Below are 24,202 nucleotides of genomic sequence, written 5' to 3'. Positions count from 1 at the left end.
GTACATCTAGTGTTCAAATGTACCGACAGTTCTTCTCTAAACCTATGAGAAAGGGTGGTCCTCACTCCTTATCTGGAGATACTCGGACCTCACAAAAACGGTCAAACGGGAAGGTGTGTGTGCGTGTGTTTTTGTGTGTGTGTGTGTGCGTGTGCGTGTGTGTGTGTGTAGGCATGTGTCTAAGCATCGGTCCAGATTTCCGTCTAAGAGTTAGAAATCAATATTTCATCTTTTTTTGGCTGCTTTCCAACTGGAGAAGGTCGTGGCTAGTCTCTGTCAGACAGTGGAGAATATAGGGAGGGGGGGATTAGCAACAGCTAGTATTCGTGTTTGTGTGAGAGGAATTCAGAAAGAGAGTGCGAGGGGACAACACAACTGACATTTGTGCAATCATCAGCTTGTGTACACGTTAGCACTCCTGCCTTGATGCTCTCGTTTTTGTGTGTATGTGAGAGACATTGGGAACAGCGAAATAGAGTTTGACAAATAGCCGCTGGCCAACCCGCTGCTAATAATCATTCCTGCGTGCGGTGGGGGGATGGGGGCGTAAGAAGACGACAGCGCATTAAGGCACTTTTAGCAAGAGCGGCAGCATTTATTACAGGTGACTGCACTTATAGCTCGCCGCGCACTAAAGACACTAGTTGGCCGCGGCGGGGTAACTTCAATGGCTGTATATAATAGATGAAATGGGTGTGTTCAATGCCAATTGAAATGCCGGCGTGGGTTGGAGGGGTCGACACGTCGTCATGGCGCCCGTGACCGGTGAAGCTTACGCAGGCTCGAGTTCTCAACCGTGTCCTCCACCTCTGACCTTTGAGCCGCTATTGATCCGCTTGCGTGCCGCTGCTGCTTCCCTGACAGTGAGCTCCGCCTGTAGCCTCGTAGCTTAGCATTCGAGGCTAACAAACGTGTTATTTGACATTTCCCATACATTCTCGCGCACGTGTACATTGAAAGCTATTTTATCGTTTATGTTTTATGTTATGTTATATCGTATCGTTTATGTTTTATCGTTGAGAGTTATTTTGAGTACTTTTCATGCTTTTTTGTGTATTGTTTTTATTATGACTGTTTAAACTCTCTGAAATGTGCTATATAAATAAATCCTACTTACTTACTTTTACCTTTTCCTTCGTGACCAAACGAACGGCTCCGGTGTTATTTATTTAGTTATTTAGTTGTTAGTTTATTTATGTATTTATTTCTATATTTATCTATGTATTCATCTCTGGATACATGTATCTACAATACAATACATATTGATTTATATCTGTATTTATGTATTGATCTATTAATATGTTATTGTATTCATCTATCAATAAATGTATGTATTTACGTATGCATGTATTTATTTTCATGTATTGATGAATTAATGTATTCATATATTTATTTAAATATGTATTTACTTCTTAGTAGATGTATTTATTTGTTAACATATTATTGTATTAATAAATTAATGTATTAATGATTTAGTCAATGTATTTATTTCTTTATTTTTACCTTCACCCACACATAAATTCAATTGTGATGTGTATGTGAGCAGGAAGGGCATTTTACGTCCTCTCGGATCTCGACGGTTCTGAGAGAGGTCCTTGCTAAAGGTGATTAGGATGAAGTAGGGGTTGAGGTCAAGGCTCTTAAATTGAACCAAAGAAAGTCATGGTTAAAGGGTGGAAAAAGTCCCCCCCCCCCCCCACCCCTTACCTCTCCCACCATGCCATTCCAAGTCCCGTTGATCTTCTTGCCGTGTTTGCCGTTCGTCACCAGATACAAGTCGTACGTAAACTTCACCGACTTGGCGATCTTCTTCAGGATGTCGATACAGAAGCCCTTGCAGCAGCGCTTGATGTAGATTCCAGATTCCTTCGTCTGATTCCTGCGTTGAAACATGCCATGAGCTCTTTTTGTCAATGGGGAAAAAAGACACGTGGCTTCAGGCCAATTTTGGCGTTACTGAAGTGCGTTTAATCCAAAACAATTACAATTTCTGTTTATGTGTGTGTGTGGCTTTCTTATAAATAAATAATGACTGCTGGGTCTCACAATGTTTTGATCTGTTTGCGGCAGGGCACGGTGTTCCTCATGCAAGTGCCACTCAGCGGGTCCACGTCTTCTACAATGACAAAAGGTGCCTCTTCCAGTGTGACGATGGACAGATGGTCATCCTCCCTGGTTGCAATTCCGCCGTAGAGTTCATAGCGAGGCCAAACGTGGTACTTCATGGACAGCGAGCCGTTTTCCCATTTGCCCACCTTGAGACATTAAAACCAAAGGTCACCAAATGGCTTTGAAACGATAGCTTCAGGTTCAGTAAAAAATTACCACAATGCAAAATCTTTGCGGCTCTAACTTGGTAAATAAAATAACTACCGGACTGACTGCATGAGTGAGATTACAGCCGGACAAAAGGGTAGATGGGTGCTGTACGGGCCAAGGAAGGACTCAAAGGAAAGTGTGGATTTATTGCCCACGCCTTGGTATAATCATCGCAATCAATCATAACCGCCCATCGCGAACAAACAATAAGAAGGCAATCGGCGATGTTACTTTTTCATTGTGAGTCTGCCTTGGTGGAGGGCTGTGGTGATGTTCGACTTAAATACCGTCTACTTAAGTACCGTTGCTAAATACTGCGTACGATGCACATCTAATGGTGGCATTGTGACTTCTTGTTTTTCATAGCACACAACGATACAAACAAAAAGAGAGGCGAGAGTGAAAAAAAGGCCCGGATCTGAGAATGAACGAAAGGGCAAACTGCGAAGGACAAGACTGAAACTAAGAAATGAGAATTTAGGCGGGGGTGAGGAGACAGTCAAAAGTAATACATTCAATGAGAAAGAAGACGGCAATTGAAAGAAAGAGTCACATGCCCCGTTGGGGAGGGCGGGGGGGTGTTCCAGTTGTACACCTGGAGTTCTCAGCTGTTTTTTTTTTTTTTTCAGTCGGCAGAGTCATTACATTTTCCCAAATCTCGACGCTTACACCCACTTGGCAGGGCTGCCTGCACTCGGCCCACTTGGGGGGGGGGGGGGGCTCTTCAATGAACATGTAACACACGGTGCCATCTGGACAAAGACGGAGATGGTGACATCCGAACACTCAGGAGTCTTCACACTCCTTCAAAAGGACGCGTGTCAGAGCCGGAAGTCATTAGGATCCACGCGAGCAGTTCAGCAGCAAGTCAAGCTGAGAATTAAACATGAGTGAAGAAGAGGAGGGGGAGGGTGGGGGACAGAAGGGGAGACGTTCACCTTGATCTCCGATCAGAGGACGGAATATAGATTGGATGGCTAAAGAGACGGACGGAGAAATCCAAAGAGGACACAAGAGGACACAAGAGGAATAGTCACGGATGTCGGCTATGAGAGAGGGGGAGGAGGAGGGGGGGTGCCCCGGTGAACAAAATGGAGCGGAAATATGATCAATCAAACACACACAATGGCGGTGGTCTCTTTGTGATCATTTGCTGCTTTGTCAAGAACACATTGCTAAGCACCGCGATGGGGGGGGGGGTGCGGTGTGGCGCAAAGGCACCTTCACCAATCTGATCAGATCCAATCAGCCTGTCAAGCTTTGGGCTGTAAAAGTGCTTCCAAACTGAAAATGTCATGATGAAGGAATCACATCTTTGCATCCCCATCACAAAAAAACTACACAATTTGCCATCATTGCTAAGCGTTTGCTTTACATGACCCAACTGTGATCATTTAGATTAGCCTTTAGCAGTGCAGAAATGTTACATTTCACGGTAGCATAGTGATGAGAGAAAGAGGGAAGTAAAAGAAGAAATAGAAATACAAAATCCAAGAGCCGCTGTAAAGGCAGCCACTCTCGCGGCGCCATCTTGAAATCAAAAGAATAAAAAACAAAAGAACAAATAATATGACAACACAAAGAAACAGACAGACGTTCAATCTTAGGCACTGTCTGCACCCTCTTTGTCATATGAAGCAGTTCTGGATGAAAGAGGAGAGGATCAAAGAATCCTTTTCACCAGTGGATCAGCGAGGTCATGGTGGAACGTGCACGTCTGCTACAAGCTAAATGTTGAAAGCAAACACGAAGCTGCAGCATCCATTGATGAAAACAGATGGTCTCACATCTCCTGTCCCGTGTAAATCGGCTTCAATTCCAAGCCGCGACAGTTCCACATACGCATTGGCGCTCTGCGAAACACCACAATGGCCCCAGAGCTATCCAACAATGACACTCAAAATGGCATCGACAGTCCTCCCAATGAAAGACAGTGCTGGCATATCTGTGCTGCCGAAAAGGCGCAAGCCCTCAGCAGAGTCTCCTCCTTGATGAGTGTCATGGCCAAAAATGCTGAAAAACAATCCCCTTTCCGGTCTACATGACGCACGACAATGCAAAATGACAAAGGAAAAGACAAAAACAACCAAAAAAAGCAAGGCTCATGAGAGCACTTGACGACGGCTTCCTACTCAGGCGCCATCTTGGACTTTTTTACCACTTTTGTACACAGCAAGACCATGAATGAGCAAGACCAAAACAATACAACCATAGGCTGGAAGAAAAAAGTTGTCTTTGACTGTTTGTACTTTGTAATGACCCAAATGCGCACGGTCTCTGGAAATATAACAGCCACAAACGTACCCTGTCCCACTGTCTGTCCTTGTTGAGCAAAATGATGACCAGCTTTGGGTGCATCTGGTAGCCGTCCTCGCTGAATGACAGATTACGGCCCTCAAACGTCACGTTCATCAGGTACCTGAGAAAAGAAAAACAAAAGACCTGTATTTAGATTAGATTAGATGAGCCTCACATTATTTGTCTCACAGTGGAGACATTTACATTTCACAGCGGCAAATACAAAATACAGGAGCTGCTTTAAAGGCAGCCACCCTTGTGGCGCCATCTTGAAGTCAAACAACAACAAAAAACAAATGATGTGACACAACACAAAAGACACAATCAGTCTTTTCTCTTTAGCACTTTCTGCACCCTCTTTATTGTATGAAGCAGTTCGAGGTGAAAGAGAGGATCAAAGCGTCCTTTTCACCAGTGGATCAGGGACGTCATGGTGGAATGCGCACGTCTGCTGCAAGGTAAGTTTTGAAAGCAAACACAAAGCTGAAGCATCCATTGACGAAAAGAGATTGTCTCACATCTCCTGTCCCACCTAAATCCACTTCAATTCCAAGCCACAACCGTTCCACATACACATCGGCGCTCAGCGCTGACGCTCCTTTCTTCCCAGCGCAGGCTCCTCGAGCCATGAATCCATCCAGCCGCAGACTGTACATGATTGGATTTGAGCGTTGTTCACACACCGGACATAAATTGGACAGTTTTACACAGTGTGTGGATATATTTTTTTAATGCTCTTCCAAAAACGACATTCTCAATTTTTGTGTGTGCGTTTGACTCATTCACTGAGTTTTGCGTCTTCTTCCGTGGGTGCTGATAAAGCGCTGATCAGAACTCTGGCCATGTTTCGAATAGAGAGAGAAGAATAGAGTTGCGCTGCATTGAATGTTTATGTGGTCCTAAAACTCAGTTATCTGCGTGTCCTACAATTTGAGTGAAAATGACAAAAACCCTGGCGCTGGAGTGGACACATTTTTGCACGTCTGGCAGTGAATGAGTTAATCGTATCCATTTCAGTACATCGGTTATTGCTTTTTATCAATGTTGTCGTGGTTTTTCGTCAGCAGTCGTCATTGTACAAGGCGACTATTCACAAAATGACCAAAGCTCTGGCCCGCCTGCGTTCAAAAGCCGCCGTCGCAGACAAAGATTGAGTGTTCCGCTGTCTACTGTGAAAGGCTGGACTCAACTCGAGCTTGGCAGAGTTGCCGTTTGACATGTGCTCAGCGACTGGATGCCTTCTCGTCGAAAACCACATCTCCAGTAGCTGAACTATCCCCCCCTCCCGCCACTAAGGCAGGGTAATAACCCAGAGAAGTATAGATGCAACTTCTCTGAATTGCAGACTCGCTCGACAACAAAGATGTACCTCGACGTATAAAATCGCCAGAGTGAAGAACAAATTAAAAACGATTCCCTGGTGGGAGATGCGCATTCTGTCTTATTCAGCATGTCTGTTTCCGTCACTGTGATTGTGTGGTGGAGGAGCAGAAAGCCAGCAAAAGCAGCATTGTTGCTGTCAAGTCAAATCAGTTCAGCTCATTTTCAGCGGCACACACGCGCATGCCCACGCACACGCACACACACACACACACACACACACACACACACACACACACACACACACACACACACACACACACACACACACACACACACACACACGTGTGGAACGGATACGGATTGTTTTTCAGCATTTTTGACCACGACATTCATCAAGGAGGAGACTGTGCTGAGCGCTTGCGCCTTTTTGGCAGCATGAATATGCCAGGACTCTTTTTGAATGGGAGGAATGTCGCTGCCATTCGACTGCCATCGCTGGACACCAAAGGGGCCATTGTGCTTTTTTGCGCCTGTCATGGGCAGCATCTTCACAGCCCCGCTTTGTTCAGCGGAAAGGTCGGTGGGTGCTGTTGGACAGTCTGCGGTTGGATGCATACATGGCTTGAGGAGCCCGCGATAACAAGAAAGGAACATGAGCGCAGAGCGCCGTTGCGTAGAACTGTCGCGGATTGGAATTGAAGCGGATTTATGCGGGACAGGAGATGTGAGACAATCTCTTTTCGTCAATGGATGCTACAGCTTCGTGTTTGCTTTCAACATTTAGCTTGTAGGAGATGTGCAAATTCCACCATGACGTCCCTGATCCACTGCTGAAATGGATGCTTTGATCCTCTCCTCTTTCATCTAGAACTGCTTCATGTCATTACAAAGAGGTTACAGCAATGAATGACTCTCTGTGTCTTTGTGTTGTCATATTATTTGGTTTTTTTTCCCCCAAGATGGCGGCGCATGAACACGCAGCGGCTCCCCTCTGCCGGCAAAATGGCATTTTCATGTTTATTAAAGTCATTCTAAGTGCTTTGCACGCTGGGTCCGAGAGGACAGTCATTTCATCTGTGCTGTATGTCATGCATATTAGCATATTTGACAAGAAAGCTGACTTTGACTTTTGACACACACAATCAGTCACTCAGTCACTCAGTCACTCACTCACTCACTCGCACGCACGCACGCACGCACGCACACACACACATGCGTACATTTCAAACACTCATGCTGCAATTATAGTCAAAGAGCGTAGGAGTGTGTGAGTGTGCATACATGGGAATATTTGTCAGGTGAGATCCAATCACTTCACTTCACTTGCGCACGCACACACACACACACACACACACACACACACACACACACACACACACACACACACACACACACACACACACACGCACACGCACACAAACACATAAGCACTTTTGAATATAATGCATAGCCACTGACCTAAATCTTAAAGGACAACCGACATCACTCTTTTGTTTCCTAACTGACATCAGAAAAACGTTTTACAGCATGTAAAATACCCAAGACACGCAGTATGATATTTTTATTCAAATGCAAAACACCAATAAAAATGACTTAAAGTGTCCAAAATCTGCAAAAAATTAAGCTGCGAATTGGGCATTTTCAGAAAGTCCCGCCCCCAGTTCGTGACGTCACGCCAAGACGTCTCGCATTGCTGGAGAATCCAAACAATGGCTCCAGATTCGGACAATCGGAGCTTTCTTGTTACACATCCAGGGGTGGGGGGGGGGGGGGTGTCGCACCCAACAAAACAGGCAGAAGATGGTGACAAAGCTCCGTTTGTAATAATAATACATGGGCTCAATGGGCTGAAAATGTTTGTCACAACACACAAGGATTCACCATCACATTATTTATGTTTTCCTTCTAATTTCGCCATCAACACGGATCAACACCAAGTTTTCAGACCAAACAAAGTACTGCAAAATGCATTGAGGTGATGCAAGGTATGTCCTTTGTTGGTGAGGGGCGTTCCTTCAGTGACGTAGGGTGAGGACTCAAAAACAAGACTTCCGGAATATTCAGCGCGAGTGTTAAAAGGTAAAATATAGCTATATGCGGTGGAATCTTTGTCAAATATGCTCAGTAGAAGTCATTTGAAGCCATTTTACAAATTATGGACACAACTTGTCCGGAGACGTCGGTTGTCCTTTAACTTACATAAAAAATAACAATTATGTCCAACTCTAATTTTTTTATCTTTCTATAATCTTTAATTCCCAACCTTCATTTGAACGGAGTGTCCTGAGATGACAAGTAACCAGAATGTGTGCAAGCGTGGAGTTGATAACTCTCACTGAGAGGGATAAAGAAGCACACACACACACACACACACACACACACACACACACACACACACACACACACACACACACACACACACACACACACACACACACACACACACACACACACACACAAAGATCTCTCGTGATTCTTTTGCTCGTCACCCTTTGCTCTTGGTCTCTCACTCACCCACCCACCCCCTCCTCTCCCTGACAGTTTCCATGGTAACATTCCACCTCATAACCATGGCTACCATATATATATGTAGCTGAAATATGTGCAAGAGAAAATGTATCCGTCCATCTGCCCAGGCTTTCGGAAACAAAGTGACCCACGTATCTAACCGTCTACTTAAGGACCGTATATCCATTTTACAAAACGGAAGGTAATAATCCAGCAATTACGCTAATGGGAGCATATTTATTCGGTCTCCCGCATTAAATATTGATCTTTTCACAATGGAATTTGATGCACGGCGACATCCCGGGATCACGCCATCCCATGTGACACACGCACGGACGGACGGCCCCGTCCCGCGGAGCATTTGGCACGGAGACAAAGCATCAATCAAAGGCCATTTACAAATTGACTTTCATCTGGCGACGTGCGCGCGTCGGTCAGCGTCGCAACACCAGGCCGTCGTTTGCCAGCGCGTGCCCGTCCCGCACCTGCCTGACGAGCGGCAACAGAAGCGCGCCCGTGTTGCTACGGCACCCACAGCGATTTCCCAGCCGATACGTTGCGTCGCTATGGCAACGGTAATCTCTCGCAGGGTGGGCGGGATTCTGTGAAATTAAGCGGTTGAGTGAGTGTCAAATGTGTTTCTTCCGTCATATTAGTTTTTGACTGTTCGTTTGTCAATATGGACTGTACATTGGTGCGGTTGAGACTTTACAAATACGTTGCAAAAGATACCTAAATGAAAGCTTCACCCCCTTTAGAATCACTTTTGCCGATGTAACTTGTCAGATGGCGTGTGCCGCTGCGCCACACCAAAACCTCCCTGACTGGGGTTGCCATGGAAACTCTGGTCGCATTCCTTGCCTCCTCCCTTTCAGCGATGACGTGTCATTGTAAGAAATCACATTCAACTAAGCACCCACTCAAGGCCGTCATTCCATTCCAATGAAACGAGTGTCCCGGTGACATAACAGACGAGCGATGTCCTTCTCCACCTGTCCAATTAAAACGACGGAAAGGCTTTCGGAAACAAAGTGACCCCATCGCACGGGTGACTTCAGCCATGGTCCACTTTCAAGTGAACATATGAGAACAAAATCTACATAACAACACGCAGCCACTCACTCCACAACATTACACGGGCTGACACAGATACGTTTCAACGCATGTTCTCAGGTGAATAATGGAGGAGGAGTGTGAAATATTGATGAGGCCGTTTCAATAAATTAACCCCAGAATAAATTTGTCATGAATGACGCTCAGCCGCAATTAGTGGGGCGCCGTGTTCTTATTACATTTCCACACGGGAATTTAGATGGAAGCCAAAATGTGACATTGTACAGGCATCCAAAAAAATTTTGTATTATCAAAGTCAAAGTCAGCTTTCTTGTCAAATATGCTAATATGCATGACATACAGCACAGATGAAATGACTGTCCTCTCGGACCCAGCATGCAAGGCACTTATAATTACTTAACAAACATAAACATGAAAACGCTAATTTGCCGGGAGAGGGGAGCCGCTGCGTGTTCACGCGCCGCCATCTTGGGGATTTTTTTTTTTTTGAAATACTATATATACTAATATAGTATATACTATATACTATATATATACTAATACTAATACTAATACTAATACTAATACTAATACTATAAAAATACTATACTAAATACTTAATAAAAAGACACAGAGTCATTCATTCTTCAGGACTTGCTGTACCCTCTTTGTGATGACATGAAGCAGTTCTAGTTGAAAGAGGAGAGGATCAAAGCATCCATGTCAGCAGTGGATCAGGGACGTCATGGTGGAATTTGTACGTCTACTACAAGCTAAATGTTGAAAGCAAACACGAAGCTGTAGCATCCATATAATATAATATAAACGATATCGATGTAACGAGACTTTACTGTGTAGTTATATCGATATTCAAGGGAGTCCGAAAAAACATCGATATAACCGGGACTATCGATATATCCGACCCTGTTTGCATGTAATTTTCTCCGTGCGTGCATAGAAATAGTATCGATATAACCGGGACTATCGATATATCCGATATCGATATAACGAGACTTTACTGTGTATATATATATATATATATATATGGGAGCTGGTCACGTAACAAACTCACGTGACCAAGTCGACCAATGGCGCGACCGATACAGATTTCGATAATGGTGGTAATGTATAGAAACCCCTAAGCAAATATCGATTCACCTTCAGTATCTTTTGTATTGATATAAACATAGCAAAATGGCCGGCGGGAGATGAAAAAGAGCATCGTAGTAACCGGATTATCGTAAAAACCACGAATCGTACTAAACGGAACTAATTATACATAAAAAGACTAGAAATGTGCATGGGAAATGAAAATAGTGTCGTAAAAAGCAGTATTATCAATATAAACGATATTGATGTAACAAGACTGTATATATATATATATATACAATCAATATCTGAGAGTTTGTTACGTGACCAGCTTCCGTATATATATACAGTAAAGTCTCGTTATATCGATATCGGATATATCGATAGTCCCGGTTCGTTTGAACTCCCTTGAATATCGATATAACGAGACTTTACTGTATATATATATATATATATATATATATATATATATATATATATATATATATATATATATATATATATATAGCGGCTGGATAGCTCAACTGACAAGGCAGCAGTTTGCGCGGACGTCACCAGGCCAAACAAGGTCTGCGTCAGGTGACATGCGTCACCTGCGTCAGAGCACCTTGATGAAAAATGGGCTACTGGAACAAAGCGGAGATGGACGAGATGCAATAACATGGCTCTGTTGCAATGCTACTACTCAAGCAACCCTAGTCAGAGGGGTTACATGCGGAGAATGGGGGCTGAATGGTTACTTCGAAACCCACAGTCACGGTTGACCACGAAACAACTAGTAGCTCAGTGTTCCAATATCCACAAACGGCAATTGCTATCACAACTTCAGATTGATGAGGTACAATACAAATTCCAAGGTGAAGGGCCCCAGGCTGCCACATCACAGGAAGCCTACCAGGTTAGACCAGAGATTGGGAGGCAAGCCCCAATGAATGAGGAGATTGGGAAGCCAGCCCCAATAAATGAAATGCTGAGCGAAGCAGCAACTGACCTGAGAAATAAGATCATGGCAAGAATGAAAACTGGGCAACCGAGAAACCGATTACAACGGCTATGTGAAGTACCATCTGAAAGTCTCATGGAAACTGTGAATGCAGCACTGAGAATGATCCCGACCGGAACGATCACGGAAACCAATGAGCTGATATACACCTCAGCATCAGTGATCCTAGAGATGCTTGGCTACAAGAGCAACTGTGAGAGCCACGAGATTCGTTACCCACCATGGAAAAGACGGTTGGAGGCCAAGATCAAGGCGGCTCGGAAAGATGTGAGTCAATTGACGGATATCCAGAGAGGTGTGAATAAAAGGCCAATACCCAAGAGGTACATGCAGATAACCATACCTGAAGCACTCGAAACTGCCAAACAAAGGCTCCAGGCCTTGTCCAGTCGCTTAAAGAGGTACACGAAAGAGAATGAGGCCAGAAGAATAAACAGGCTGTTCGCAACACAACCTGCAAGAGTGTACGCTCAGTGGCAGGGTTCTAACAGCAAAGCAGACCCTCCAAGGCTGGAAACTGAAAGATACTGGAAAGGCATATGGGAGAAGGAGGTCGCACATAACAGCAGTGCACAATGGCTGGTGACTCTGAACGAGGAGCACAGCAACCTCCCTGAACAAGTTACCATCAAAGCGGCAGACATACAAGAAAGAGTCTCGGGTATGAAAAACTGGACGGCACCAGGCCCGGATTTGGTCCAGACCTACTGGCTAAAGAATCTCACAGCACTCCACGAACGCCTAGCAGCACAAATAAACCAGTTGCTGACGGATGGGAAACACCCAGGATAGCTAACCAAAGGGCGAACAATCCTGATCAGAATCAGAATCAGAATCATCTTTATTGCCAAGTATGTAGAACATACAAGGAATTTGTTTCCGGTAGAACACGCTGCACTAGTATCGTCGTCAAAAAAACTGCTAAGTGGCACTATACAGTTCCATTTTGGCTACTGTTGAAGAGTTCAAAGAGTTAATGGCTTGGAAGGATTCCTCAAAGGGTGCAGTTCCTTCCAACTATCGGCCAATAACCTGTCTCTCCACAACATGGAAGCTCATGTCAGACATCATTGCGGCTAAGATAAGTGGACACATGGATCAATACATGAGCAAAGCACAGAAAGGCATTGGTAGAGATACTAGAGGTGCCAAACATCAGCTGCTGGTTGACAGAACAGTCGCACAAGACTGCAGGTCCCGACATACCAACCTGTGCACAGCCTGGATTGATTACAAGAAAGCATATGACTCGATGCCACACACATGGGTAACTGAATGCTTGGAGTTGTATAAGGACAACAGGACCCTGAGAGGCTTCGTTGCAAACTCGATGAGGATGTGGAAAACCACACTTGAAGCCAATGGCAACCCACTAACGCAAGTGTCCATCAAATGTGGCATATACCAAGGTGATGCACTCTCCCCACTGCTGTTCTGCATAGGACTGAACCCCCTCAGCCAGATAATCGCCAAGACATGCTATGAATACCGCCTCAGAAATGGAGCTACGATCGGTCACCTCCTCTACATGGATGACATAAAGCTGTATGCTAAGAGCGGAAGGGACATAGACTCCCTGATCCACACAAGCAGGATCTACAGCAGTGACATCGGAATGTCATTCGGGCTGGAGAAATGTCGTCGGATGGTGACTAAGAGGGGCAAGGTAGTCCACACTGAAGGGGTCTCGCTCCCTGAAAGAACAATAGTAGACATTGAAAACAACTACAAGTACCTCGGTATACCACAGGCCAATGGCATCCTCGAACTCGCAACAAGGAAAGAGGCTATGACCAAATACCTCCAGCGGGTGAGGCAAGTCCTCAGAAGCCAGCTCAATGGCAAGAACAAGACCCAGGCAATAAACAGCTATGCCCTGCCAGTGATCAGATACCCTACAGGAATAATAAGGTGGCCAAAGGAAGCGATTCAGACCACGGATGTTAAGACCCGAAAACTCCTCACCATGCACGGAGGGTTCCATCCCAAGTCCAGCACCCTGAGACTGTACACAAGCCGTAAGGAAGGAGGCCGGGGACTAGTGAGTGTGAGTGTCCAGGATCAAACATCCAAGCTCCATGAATACGTCAAAGAGAAGGCTTCAAACGGATGATGTACTCAGAGAATGTCTCAGACAATGGGGAACAGAGGATGAGGTGATGGAAGAGGGACAGTCATGGGAGGAAAAGCCCCTACACGGGATGTACCACCGAACCATAGCAGAAGTGGCTGATCTCAAGAAGTCCTATCAGTGGCTTGAGAGGGCTGGCCTAAAGGACAGCACAGAGGCACTCATCCTGGCTGCCCAAGAGCAGGCCCTGAACACCAGCGCCATCGAGGGAGGCAGGGATATACCACACCAGACAAGACCCAAGGTGTAGGTTGTGCAAAGAGGCACCTGAGACAATCCAACACATAACTGCAGGGTGTAAGATGCTGGCAGGGAAAGCCTACATGGAGCGCCATAACCAGGTGGCTGGCATTGTCTACCAAAACATCTGTGCGGAGTATGGACTGGAAACCCCAAGGTCAAAATGGGAAACACCTCCCAAGGTAGTAGAGAATGACCGAGCAAAGATCCTGTGGGACTTCCAGATACAGACTGACAAGATGGTAATGGCCAACCAACCAGATATCGTGGTCATAGATAAAGGGTAAAGGAAAGCCGTTGTCGTGGATGTAGCGGTCCCGAGTGATGGAAACATCAGAAAGAAGGAACATGAGAAACTCGAGAAATACCAAGGGCTCAGAGAGGAGCTGGAGAGAGAAAAGTGACAATCGTGCCTGTGGTGGTCGGAGCACTCGGGGCAGTGACCCCCAAACTCGACGAGTGGTTGCAACAGATCCCGGGAACAACATCGGATATCTCGGTCCAGAAAAGCGCAGTGCTGGGAACAGCACGGATACTGCGCAGAACCCTCAAGCTTCCTGGCCTCTGGTAGAGGACCCGAGCTGAAATGGGGACAGAAACCACCCACGGGCAACGTGGGACGAGGATTTTTTTAAATATATATATATATATATATATATATATATATATATATACAGTAAAGTCTCGTTATATCGATATTCAAGGGAGTCCGAAAAAATATCGATATAACCGGGACTATCGATATATCCGACCCTGTTTGTATGTAATTTTCTCCGTGCGTGCATAGAAATAGTATCGATATAACCGGGACTATCAATATATCCGATATCGATATAACGAGACTTTACTGTATATATATATATATATATATATATATATATATGCAACAATGCCAGGTAAGACATCAAAATGTTTTGACGACCTGGAAAACCATCACTGACGATTGCCTGCTGTTGCTGATCCACTGTGATTTTCCTGCAATTGAGAAAAAAAAATCGACTTGAAAAAAGAGCAAACGGTTTTATCACTCCGGAAGGTCATTTGAGATGGGGGTGCTCAGAATAAACACAAAACAGGAAATAGAGCAAGTCGTTTCTGAATCATGCCCGTTCTATTTCCACAGATTAATAACTACTCCTAATTAGTTTTGAAGAGTTGGAACAATTTCTAATCCAATTCCCATCATTTGGCCATTAGACGTCCTTTCTCCAGCTGGGGTTCAATCAATTTTCCACAGTTTGTCTTTCCAGGACTTATTATCTTGCGGACTCTGGGAGAAGAGAGAATTAGTTATGACTTTGTGATAATTGGGCTTGTTTGAGATACAGATAAGCGGCGAATGGAATAGAAATTCCAAAACAAAGACGAGGAGCGCAGTCTCGAAGGCAGAGAGAATATCTGGAAAAAAGATAGTTGAACTTTGAAAAGGCCGCAGCATATGGCTCACAATCTTTTCATCCCCATCAAACCATTGGGCGACCCCCTCCGCCACCCATGCGGGCATGCTCCCGTTCTGCTAAGTGGGCAGGCGGACATTTGCTTTAGAACTTCTTTAGCCCGCATCCAAAATGATGATCTCTTGATTGAGCGTTTGAAGACAAAGGTGGTCGCCACATAAATGGAGTTAAAGTGGCAAGGGGTAGAAGGATCTCGGCGGCGGCTGCGGCTGATCGAATCAACAACACGGCTAAGTTGATTATAAAACTGCACGTTCGACGTGCGGACGCCGGCGGTGGCGACGCTGCGGGACAGTGGCCAGGATGGACCATGAGCGGGCGCTTCAGCGGTCACTTGAAGCGACTTTTCAAACTGGGCATTGATTGATTGATTGATTGATTGATTGATTGATTTGCGTATTTATGTATTATTTATTTGTGTATTTATGTATTTATTTATTTGTCAAAGTCAGCTTTCTTGTCAAATATGCGAATATGCATGACATACAGCACAGATGAAATGACTGTCCTCTCGGACCCAGCATGCAAGGCACTTATAATTACTTTAACAAACATAAACATGAAAACGCTAATTTGCCGGGAGAGGGGAGCCGCTGCGTGTTCACGCGCCGCCATCTTGGGAAAAAAAATTGAAAAAATAACAAATATGACACCACAAAGACACAGTCATTCATTCTTCGGGAATTGCTGTACCCTCTTTGTGATGACATGAAGCAGTTCTAGTTGAAAGAGGAGAGGATCAAAGCATCCATGTCAGCCGTGGATCAGGGACGTCATGGTGGAATTTGTACGTCTACTACGAGCTAAATGTTGAAAGCAAACACGAAGCTGTAGCATCCATTGACGACAAGACATTGTCTCACATCTCCTGTCCCACATAAATCCGCTACAATTCCAAGCCGCGACAGTTCCACATACGCATCGGCACTCTGGGCTGACGCTGCTTTCTTGTTATCGCGGGCTCCTCAAGCCATGCATCCATCCAACCGCAGACTGTCCAACAGCACTGACCTTTCCACTGAACAAAGCGGGGCTGTGAAGATGCTGCCCATTACAGGCGCAAAAAAGCACAATGGCCCCAGAGCTTTTTCAGAGATTTGTGTATCTGTCTGTCCATCTATTTACTTAGCTATTTAGCTATTTATTTATTAATTAGTTATTGTATTCACTGTATGTGTTTTCTTATGTATTTATTTATTTATTTATTTCGGGCAGCTCTGTAGTCAAGTGGTTAGCACGCTAGCTTAACAGTGCAGAGGTCGCCGGTTCACGTCCCGCTCCGGCCTCCCTGTCTGGAGTCTGCATGTTCTCCCCGAGCCCGCGTGGGTTTTCTCCGGGTCCTCCGGTTTCCTCCAACACTCCAAAAACATGCATGGCAAGCAGATTGAACACTCCAAATTGTCCCTGGGTCAGTTTATGAAAACCGCAAAATCAATCTTTAGAAATTAGAATATCATATGAAATAAACAGAAAAATGAACCAGGCTTTGGTACTTTTAGCCAAGTGAGCAGGTTCCAAGTCCTGTTGAAAAATGAAACCAGCATCTCCAAAGAGCTGATATGCCAATGGAAGACTGAAGTGCTCTAAAATATCTTGATAGAAGGGTTTGTTGACTCTGGACTTTATAAAGCACAGTGGATCAACACCAGAAGATGACAGCGCACCCAAACCAGAACAGACTGCGGAAACCTCACACTGAACTTCAAACATTTTGGGTTACAGGTCTCTCCTTTCTTCCTCCAGTCTCTGGGACCTTTTATTCTAAATGAGATCCTAAATTTGCTCTCATCAGAAAACAGGGCTTTGGACCACTGACCGACCAAAAGACCAGTTTTAATAAGCTATAAGCCATAATCATCAAAATTCTAACAAATAAGCACTTGAAGTATCTTGCATGTTATGAGTTACTGAGAATTACTTAAATCAGTGTTTGAAATAACTTCTGCGCAGAGGCCCGAGGTGTACAACTTTTACGTCGGGGGTACAACTTTCAAAACGTCTTGGCCCGGGTGGCCGACAACTTCTTCAAGAAAAAAAAGATTTTTTTCTCAAATCAATCGTTTGTTTTTGTTCAATCAAGCAAAAGCTACAAGCAAACCGCTACAAGCTACGTAGACTCCTCTTTCTAAGCGCCGTTCAAAACTCTCAAGTACACTTTGCAGTCACGGTATAGTCCGAAGCACGAAACAGGCTTCTGATTGGCTGCCGTGCCGAGTATGCAAATTTCCAAAGGAATGTCCGTTTGGTAATTTGCATCCAATTGCCAAACTAAAGACTTTAGTTCGCTGCAGAAGCATCTTGGATAAGAAGCGAAACGTCCGACACCTTCAAAGACGTACAGATGACGGCTGAAGAAACCTCTTCATCACTGCTTAAATGAATTTTGAACTTTTTCTAAATATTCTAATTTTCTAAGTCTTACCTGTATATTAAAAGGACACATGAGTAATTTTGCCATTTTCCGGAGTAAAAACGTCACATTTTTGGCTGAGCCCTCGAACGTCTCCCGACGCTGCCATTGCTCCGTTACCCGACGTTTGCCCGCACGTAATGTTATTTTTAGTCGACAGCATGGCTCACCTGAGGACTTCATTGGGGTTGCCCGAGATGGGAGTCTTCTTCTCAGGCGCTCCGTGGCACTCAGACTTGAGCAAAGTGTGAGGACCTCGGTCCATCATCATGGTGGACGTCGCCATGGTGATAATAGCGACGCCGTCGCGTACGCGGGCCTCGAGGCCATAGTCCCACTCGTCGTAGGACACGGACAGCAGCCCTTGGTGGGAAGAAAGGAAAGTTTCATCGGCGGCCACGGACAAAAGACAGATGGAGAGATCCAGAAGGAGGCAGACGGATTTGTTGAAACTGAGCGCAAGTTAGGGAAGGGTGGAAATCTTAACGGTAAACATTGCAAGATGACGAGCAGGGGTTGATGGGGGCGGGGGGCAAGCAGACACCAATGTGGGGAGAGGTGTGTAACAGGAAGGGAGTGTTGATCATTCTGCTTGGCTCGACAGAGGGGACATGTTTTGACCAGCTTCCCAGAGACGGGGTAGACGACGCCGCCGTTGCGCATCGATCACCTTGCTCTGTTTGTCCATCTGTCTGTCAGTCTGGAGCTCAGTCGCTCTCTGTTTGTTCGCTTTTCTGTGCCCCTGTTTCTCCTTTCCCTGTTTGCTGTTGTCTCTCTCTCACACACTCTCGCACTCACTCACACTCTCGCACTCACTCACTCACTCACTCACTCACTCACTCACTCACTCACTCACTCACTCACTCACTCACTTACCCCCCCCTCTCTCTCTCTATGTCTGTATGTCTCTGTGTCTCTCTGTCTGTCCATGTCTCTCTCTCTCTCTGTCTCTTCAATCGCTTCAAGATCTTTCCTTTATCCGAGTTGCATGCCATCCGTCCACTTTCCGTTGAATTCATTATGCAATGCTTTTGCGGTATGGCATTAAACAGTGAGAATTCCAAGTGGCCCAATATGACGTGGTGGGAGGGAGGGTGATTTTGTTTGAAACTTAGCTCCATATATTAGAATGCGGTTGACATCTTGATAATGAGATCCATTGATATAATCTGCTGTTATTGACCTCTATATGATTAACTCGTGACAAATAGTCGGCGGTAATTGATGACGCCGCGGCTTCCGCGACACACCCATTTGAGCACGGCGCATAGATCATGTCAAAATTATGAGTAATTTGGGTCTGTCAGAATTTGGTTAGGTTATCGCAAGAAGATGTTCCCGGTCTCTTTGGTAATCGCCCATCCATCCTTTTTTGACGCCACTTGTCATAATCGGAGAGTAATCAGTGGAAAGTGAATGAACTTGACATATTTTGGGTTGTGGATGATGCCACGAACAAATAAACTTCAAACGAGGGAAGTCGAAGGGGGTCTTACTCCAATGTTTCGGCGAAATGTGCAATGGGCCCTGTGGGACACCGCCGATATCGGGGTCACATCGCTCCAAGGTAGGACCGCGCTGCCTTCAAAACAACTTATCCGGATATCTGTCACTCAGTTTGCCTTTTAATCTGCCCCCGCTCCCTTGCCATCTGATCGTCTGAATTCGTGTGACAGTGTATGACCGCATGTCAGCCAGTGCGCTAGCATGTCAGCGTTTGAGAGATAGACGGGCAGCCTGGCCGCGGTCAGTTGCCACTGACAGTTCTCTTCCTCCAGGACCGCACACGGAGGAGCCAGGAGACATATTCAGATATTCAGTCAAGAGCACGCGAGTTGAGAAAAGCATACACACAGAGCCCACATGTGAATTTAGAAAGATGTTGACAGTAAATGACCGCAAAATGTCCCCCGAGAGCACCGCTAAACTAGTGACATCATGTCCAATTTGATTATGAATCTCGAAGCGTCGTGCCATTACGCAATCAGGTGCATATCCCGAGTGTGAAATATAACGCAACCTCCCCGAACTGAAGTCAGGCAACGTTCCATTTGGTTTGACACCGGAAAAACGAGTCAAAGCTGTGATTCCCGCTACAAGTTGGTGCCAAGCAAACTTGAAATGCTCAGTTATTTGGTTGTAGAAATTGTAGCAAATATGTCAGTAGTCGTGTGAGAAAGACGATGACTCAAACAGCGCAACTTGCTTTAACCTTTAAAGGACAAACAACACCATTTTTTGTTTCCTAACTGACATCAGTAAAACGTTTTGTAGGATCTAAAACACCCAACACACACAAGGTTATATTTTCAGAATCAGAATCATCGTTATTGCCAAGTATGTAGAACACACAAGGAATTTGTTTCCGGTAGAACACGCTGCACTAGTATCGTCAAATGCAAAATACAACAAAAAGAAAAAAAAGACAAAGTGTCCCAAAACTGCCACAAATGAGCTCGAAATTAGGGATATTCAGAAAGTCCCGCAGCCTTGTTTTTGATGTCACTATGGGTCACACTGCCTTGCTCCAGAATCAAAACAATGGCTTTAGGAAGTTCAGATTCGGAAAAGATGCTTTCTTGTTCCTCATCCAGTTATGAATATGAGTCAAATAGTTTTAAAGAGGAAAGCATAAATGTTTGCAATCGATTAAAGAAGTCCTTCCGTATCAATTCGAGCCGTCTGCAAGCGATGAAACCGGTGACGATCTGGACTCCGACGTAGCACCCAGAAAATGCACAAAATGGTGCACAAGCTGAGTTTCGTCCAGAATATGAAACTGCTTATCAGAGCTGTAAAGCCGCCCGTGATTGGTTAAAATCCGTGGTAGAAGACAGAGGGGTGTTTTTTACGCACACACACACAAAGGAGAACGCCACATGGACATCAGATGTTGAGACGAGAGACAGCTCGACAGCGCTACAGAGTAACAAAGGAGTGACTACGACGATCGGGCGCTCAGGGGAGTGTTTCCTCGCGGACTGAGCGCCGCTCTCAAGGACGAGTTGACCACCCGCGACGCTAGCACCACCCTCAGCGAGCTAATCGATGTAGTCATCTGCCTGGACCATCGCCTCCGGGAGAGGCAGCGGGAGCAAGGCACCCAGCGGTCCAGCGAACCTGGAAGCAAGCAGCAGACGACCACACCCGGCGGCAACGAGCAGCCGCGACGCCAGGAGGGGTCCCCAGAGAGTCGATGCAGATGGGGAGCCAAATACATCCGGCACCTGTAAGTCCCCGTCTAAACAGCGACCGCGGCGGCGGGTCCTGGCGCGGCTCCTGCAAAACCGGCTCTACGTGAAGGCAGAGAAGTGCGAGTTCCACGTCCGCTCTCTGTCTTTTCTGGGGTTCGTTGTGGAGCAAGGGCAACTTCAGGCCGATCCCGCCAATACCAAAGCGGTGGTAGAGTGGCCAACCCCCAAGACGCGCAAACAACTACAGCGATTTTTGGGGTTTGCCAACTTCTACCGCCGCTTCATCCGCGGTTATAGTCAGAAGGCACTTCCCCTAACCAATCTCACTTCCACCAAGGTTCCTCTCTCTCTCTCTGTCTCTTCAATCGCTTCAAGATCTTTCCTTTATCCGAGTTGCATGCCATCCGTCCACTTTCCGTTGAATTCATTATGCAATGCTTTTGCGGTATGGCATTAAACAGTGAGAATTCCAAGTGGCCCAATATGACGTGGTGGGAGGGAGGGTGATTTTGTTTGAAACTTAGCTCCATATATTAGAATGCGGTTGACATCTTGATAATGAGATCCATTGATATAATCTGCTGTTATTGACCTCTATATGATTAACTCGTGACAAATAGTCGGCGGTAATTGATGACGCCGCGGCTTCCGCGACACACCCATTTGAGCACGGCGCATAGATCATGTCAAAATTACGAGTAATTTGGGTCTGTCAGAATTTGGTTAGGTTATCGCAAGAAGATGTTCCCGGTCTCTTTGGTAATCGCCCATCCATCCTTTTTTGACGCCACTTGTCATAATCAGAGTGAGCGTGCAGGAGAGTAATCAGTGGAAAGTGAATGAACTTGACATATTTTGGGTTGTGGATGATGCCACGAACAAATAAACTTCAAACGAGGGAAGTCGAAGGGGGTCTTACTCCAATGTTTCGGCGAAATGTGCAATGGGCCCTGTGGGACACCGCCGATATCGGGGTCACATCGCTCCAAGGTAGGACCGCGCTGCCTTCAAAACAACTTATCCGGATATCTGTCACTCAGTTTGCCTTTTAATCTGCCCCCGCTCCCTTGCCATCTGATCGTCTGAATTCGTGTGACAGTGTATGACCGCATGTCAGCCAGTGCGCTAGCATGTCAGCGTTTGAGAGATAGACGGGCAGCCTGGCCGCGGTCAGTTGCCACTGACAGTTCTCTTCCTCCAGGACCGCACACGGAGGAGCCAGGAGACATATTCAGATATTCAGTCAAGAGCACGCGAGTTGAGAAAAGCATACACACAGAGCCCACATGTGAATTTAGAAAGATGTTGACAGTAAATGACCGCAAAATGTCCCCCGAGAGCACCGCTAAACTAGTGACATCATGTCCAATTTGATTATGAATCTCGAAGCGTCGTGCCATTACGCAATCAGGTGCATATCCCGAGTGTGAAATATAACGCAACCTCCCCGAACTGAAGTCAGGCAACGTTCCATTTGGTTTGACACCGGAAAAACGAGTCAAAGCTGTGATTCCCGCTACAAGTTGGTGCCAAGCAAACTTGAAATGCTCAGTTATTTGGTTGTAGAAATTGTAGCAAATATGTCAGTAGTCGTGTGAGAAAGACGATGACTCAAACAGCGCAACTTGCTTTAACCTTTAAAGGACAAACAACACCATTTTTTGTTTCCTAACTGACATCAGTAAAACGTTTTGTAGGATCTAAAACACCCAACACACACAAGGTGATATTTTCAGAATCAGAATCATCGTTATTGCCAAGTATGTAGAACACACAAGGAATTTGTTTCCGGTAGAACACGCTGCACTAGTATCGTCAAATGCAAAATACAACAAAAAGAAAAAAAAGACAAAGTGTCCCAAAACTGCCACAAATGAGCTCGAAATTAGGGATATTCAGAAAGTCCCGCAGCCTTGTTTTTGATGTCACTATGGGTCACACTGCCTTGCTCCAGAATCAAAACAATGGCTTTAGGAAGTTCAGATTCGGAAAAGATGCTTTCTTGTTCCTCATCCAGTTATGAATATGAGTCAAATAGTTTTAAAGAGGAAAGCATAAATGTTTGCAATCGATTAAAGAAGTCCTTCCGTATCAATTCGAGCCGTCTGCAAGCGATGAAACCGGTGACGATCTGGACTCCGACGTAGCACCCAGAAAATGCACAAAATGGTGCACAAGCTGAGTTTCGTCCAGAATATGAAACTGCTTATCAGAGCTGTAAAGCCGCCCGTGATTGGTTAAAATCCGTGGTAGAAGACAGAGGGGTGGTTTTTTACGCACACACACACAAAGGAGAACGCCACATGGACATCAGATGTTGAGACGAGAGACAGCTCGACAGCGCTACAGAGTAACAAAGGAGTGACTACGACGATCGGGCGCTCAGGGGAGTGTTTCCTCGCGGACTGAGCGCCGCTCTCAAGGACGAGTTGACCACCCGCGACGCTAGCACCACCCTCAGCGAGCTAATCGATGTAGTCATCTGCCTGGACCATCGCCTCCGGGAGAGGCAGCGGGAGCAAGGCACCCAGCGGTCCAGCGAACCTGGAAGCAAGCAGCAGACGACCACACCCGGCGGCAACGAGCAGCCGCGACGCCAGGAGGGGTCCCCAGAGAGTCGATGCAGATGGGGAGCCAAATACATCCAGCACCTGTAAGTCCCCGTCTAAACAGCGACCGCGGCGGCGGGTCCTGGCGCGGCTCCTGCAAAACCGGCTCTACGTGAAGGCAGAGAAGTGCGAGTTCCACGTCCGCTCTCTGTCTTTTCTGGGGTTCGTTGTGGAGCAAGGGCAACTTCAGGCCGATCCCGCCAATACCAAAGCGGTGGTAGAGTGGCCAACCCCCAAGACGCGCAAACAACTACAGCGATTTTTGGGGTTTGCCAACTTCTACCGCCGCTTCATCCGCGGTTATAGTCAGAAGGCACTTCCCCTAACCAATCTCACTTCCACCAAGGTTCCCTTTGGTGGACACCCGACGCGGAGGGGGCGTTTAACCGCATCCGACGCGCCTTCACTAACCCTCCTGTCTTAATCCACCCTGTCCCAGACCACGCGTTCGCGGTAGAGGTCGACGCATCGGAGTGCGGCGTGGGGGCGGTATTATCCCAACGCTCCCCGGCCGACCAGAAGTTCCACCCATGCGCCTTCTTCTCCCGCCGCCTCAGCCCTGCGGAAG

At 46.0% G+C, this 24,202-nt stretch overlaps 1 protein-coding gene across 3 annotated transcripts in view; it reads right to left on the bottom strand.

Annotated features, from left to right (window-relative positions):
• Positions 1 to 24,202, bottom strand: part of grin2ba (glutamate receptor, ionotropic, N-methyl D-aspartate 2B, genome duplicate a) — a 117,530-nt gene that overhangs the window by 25,000 nt on the left and 68,328 nt on the right. For all 3 annotated transcript variants that reach the window (XM_089018237.1, XM_089018236.1, XM_089018238.1), the window contains 4 exons: positions 18,002 to 18,194; positions 4,624 to 4,738; positions 2,047 to 2,255; positions 1,708 to 1,879 (listed from right to left, as the gene is read on the bottom strand). In XM_089018237.1, coding sequence (XP_088874363.1) covers positions 1,708 to 1,879; positions 2,047 to 2,255; positions 4,624 to 4,738; positions 18,002 to 18,194 — 689 coding nt within the window. The remainder of the gene's footprint in view (positions 1 to 1,707; positions 1,880 to 2,046; positions 2,256 to 4,623; positions 4,739 to 18,001; positions 18,195 to 24,202) is intronic.

This window comes from Hippocampus bargibanti, linkage group LG17, assembly GCF_051943395.1.
Source record: "Hippocampus bargibanti isolate YZ-2025 linkage group LG17, ASM5194339v1, whole genome shotgun sequence".
Taxonomy (NCBI): domain Eukaryota; kingdom Metazoa; phylum Chordata; class Actinopteri; order Syngnathiformes; family Syngnathidae; genus Hippocampus; species Hippocampus bargibanti.
This window is presented reverse-complemented; position numbering and strand designations above follow the sequence as displayed.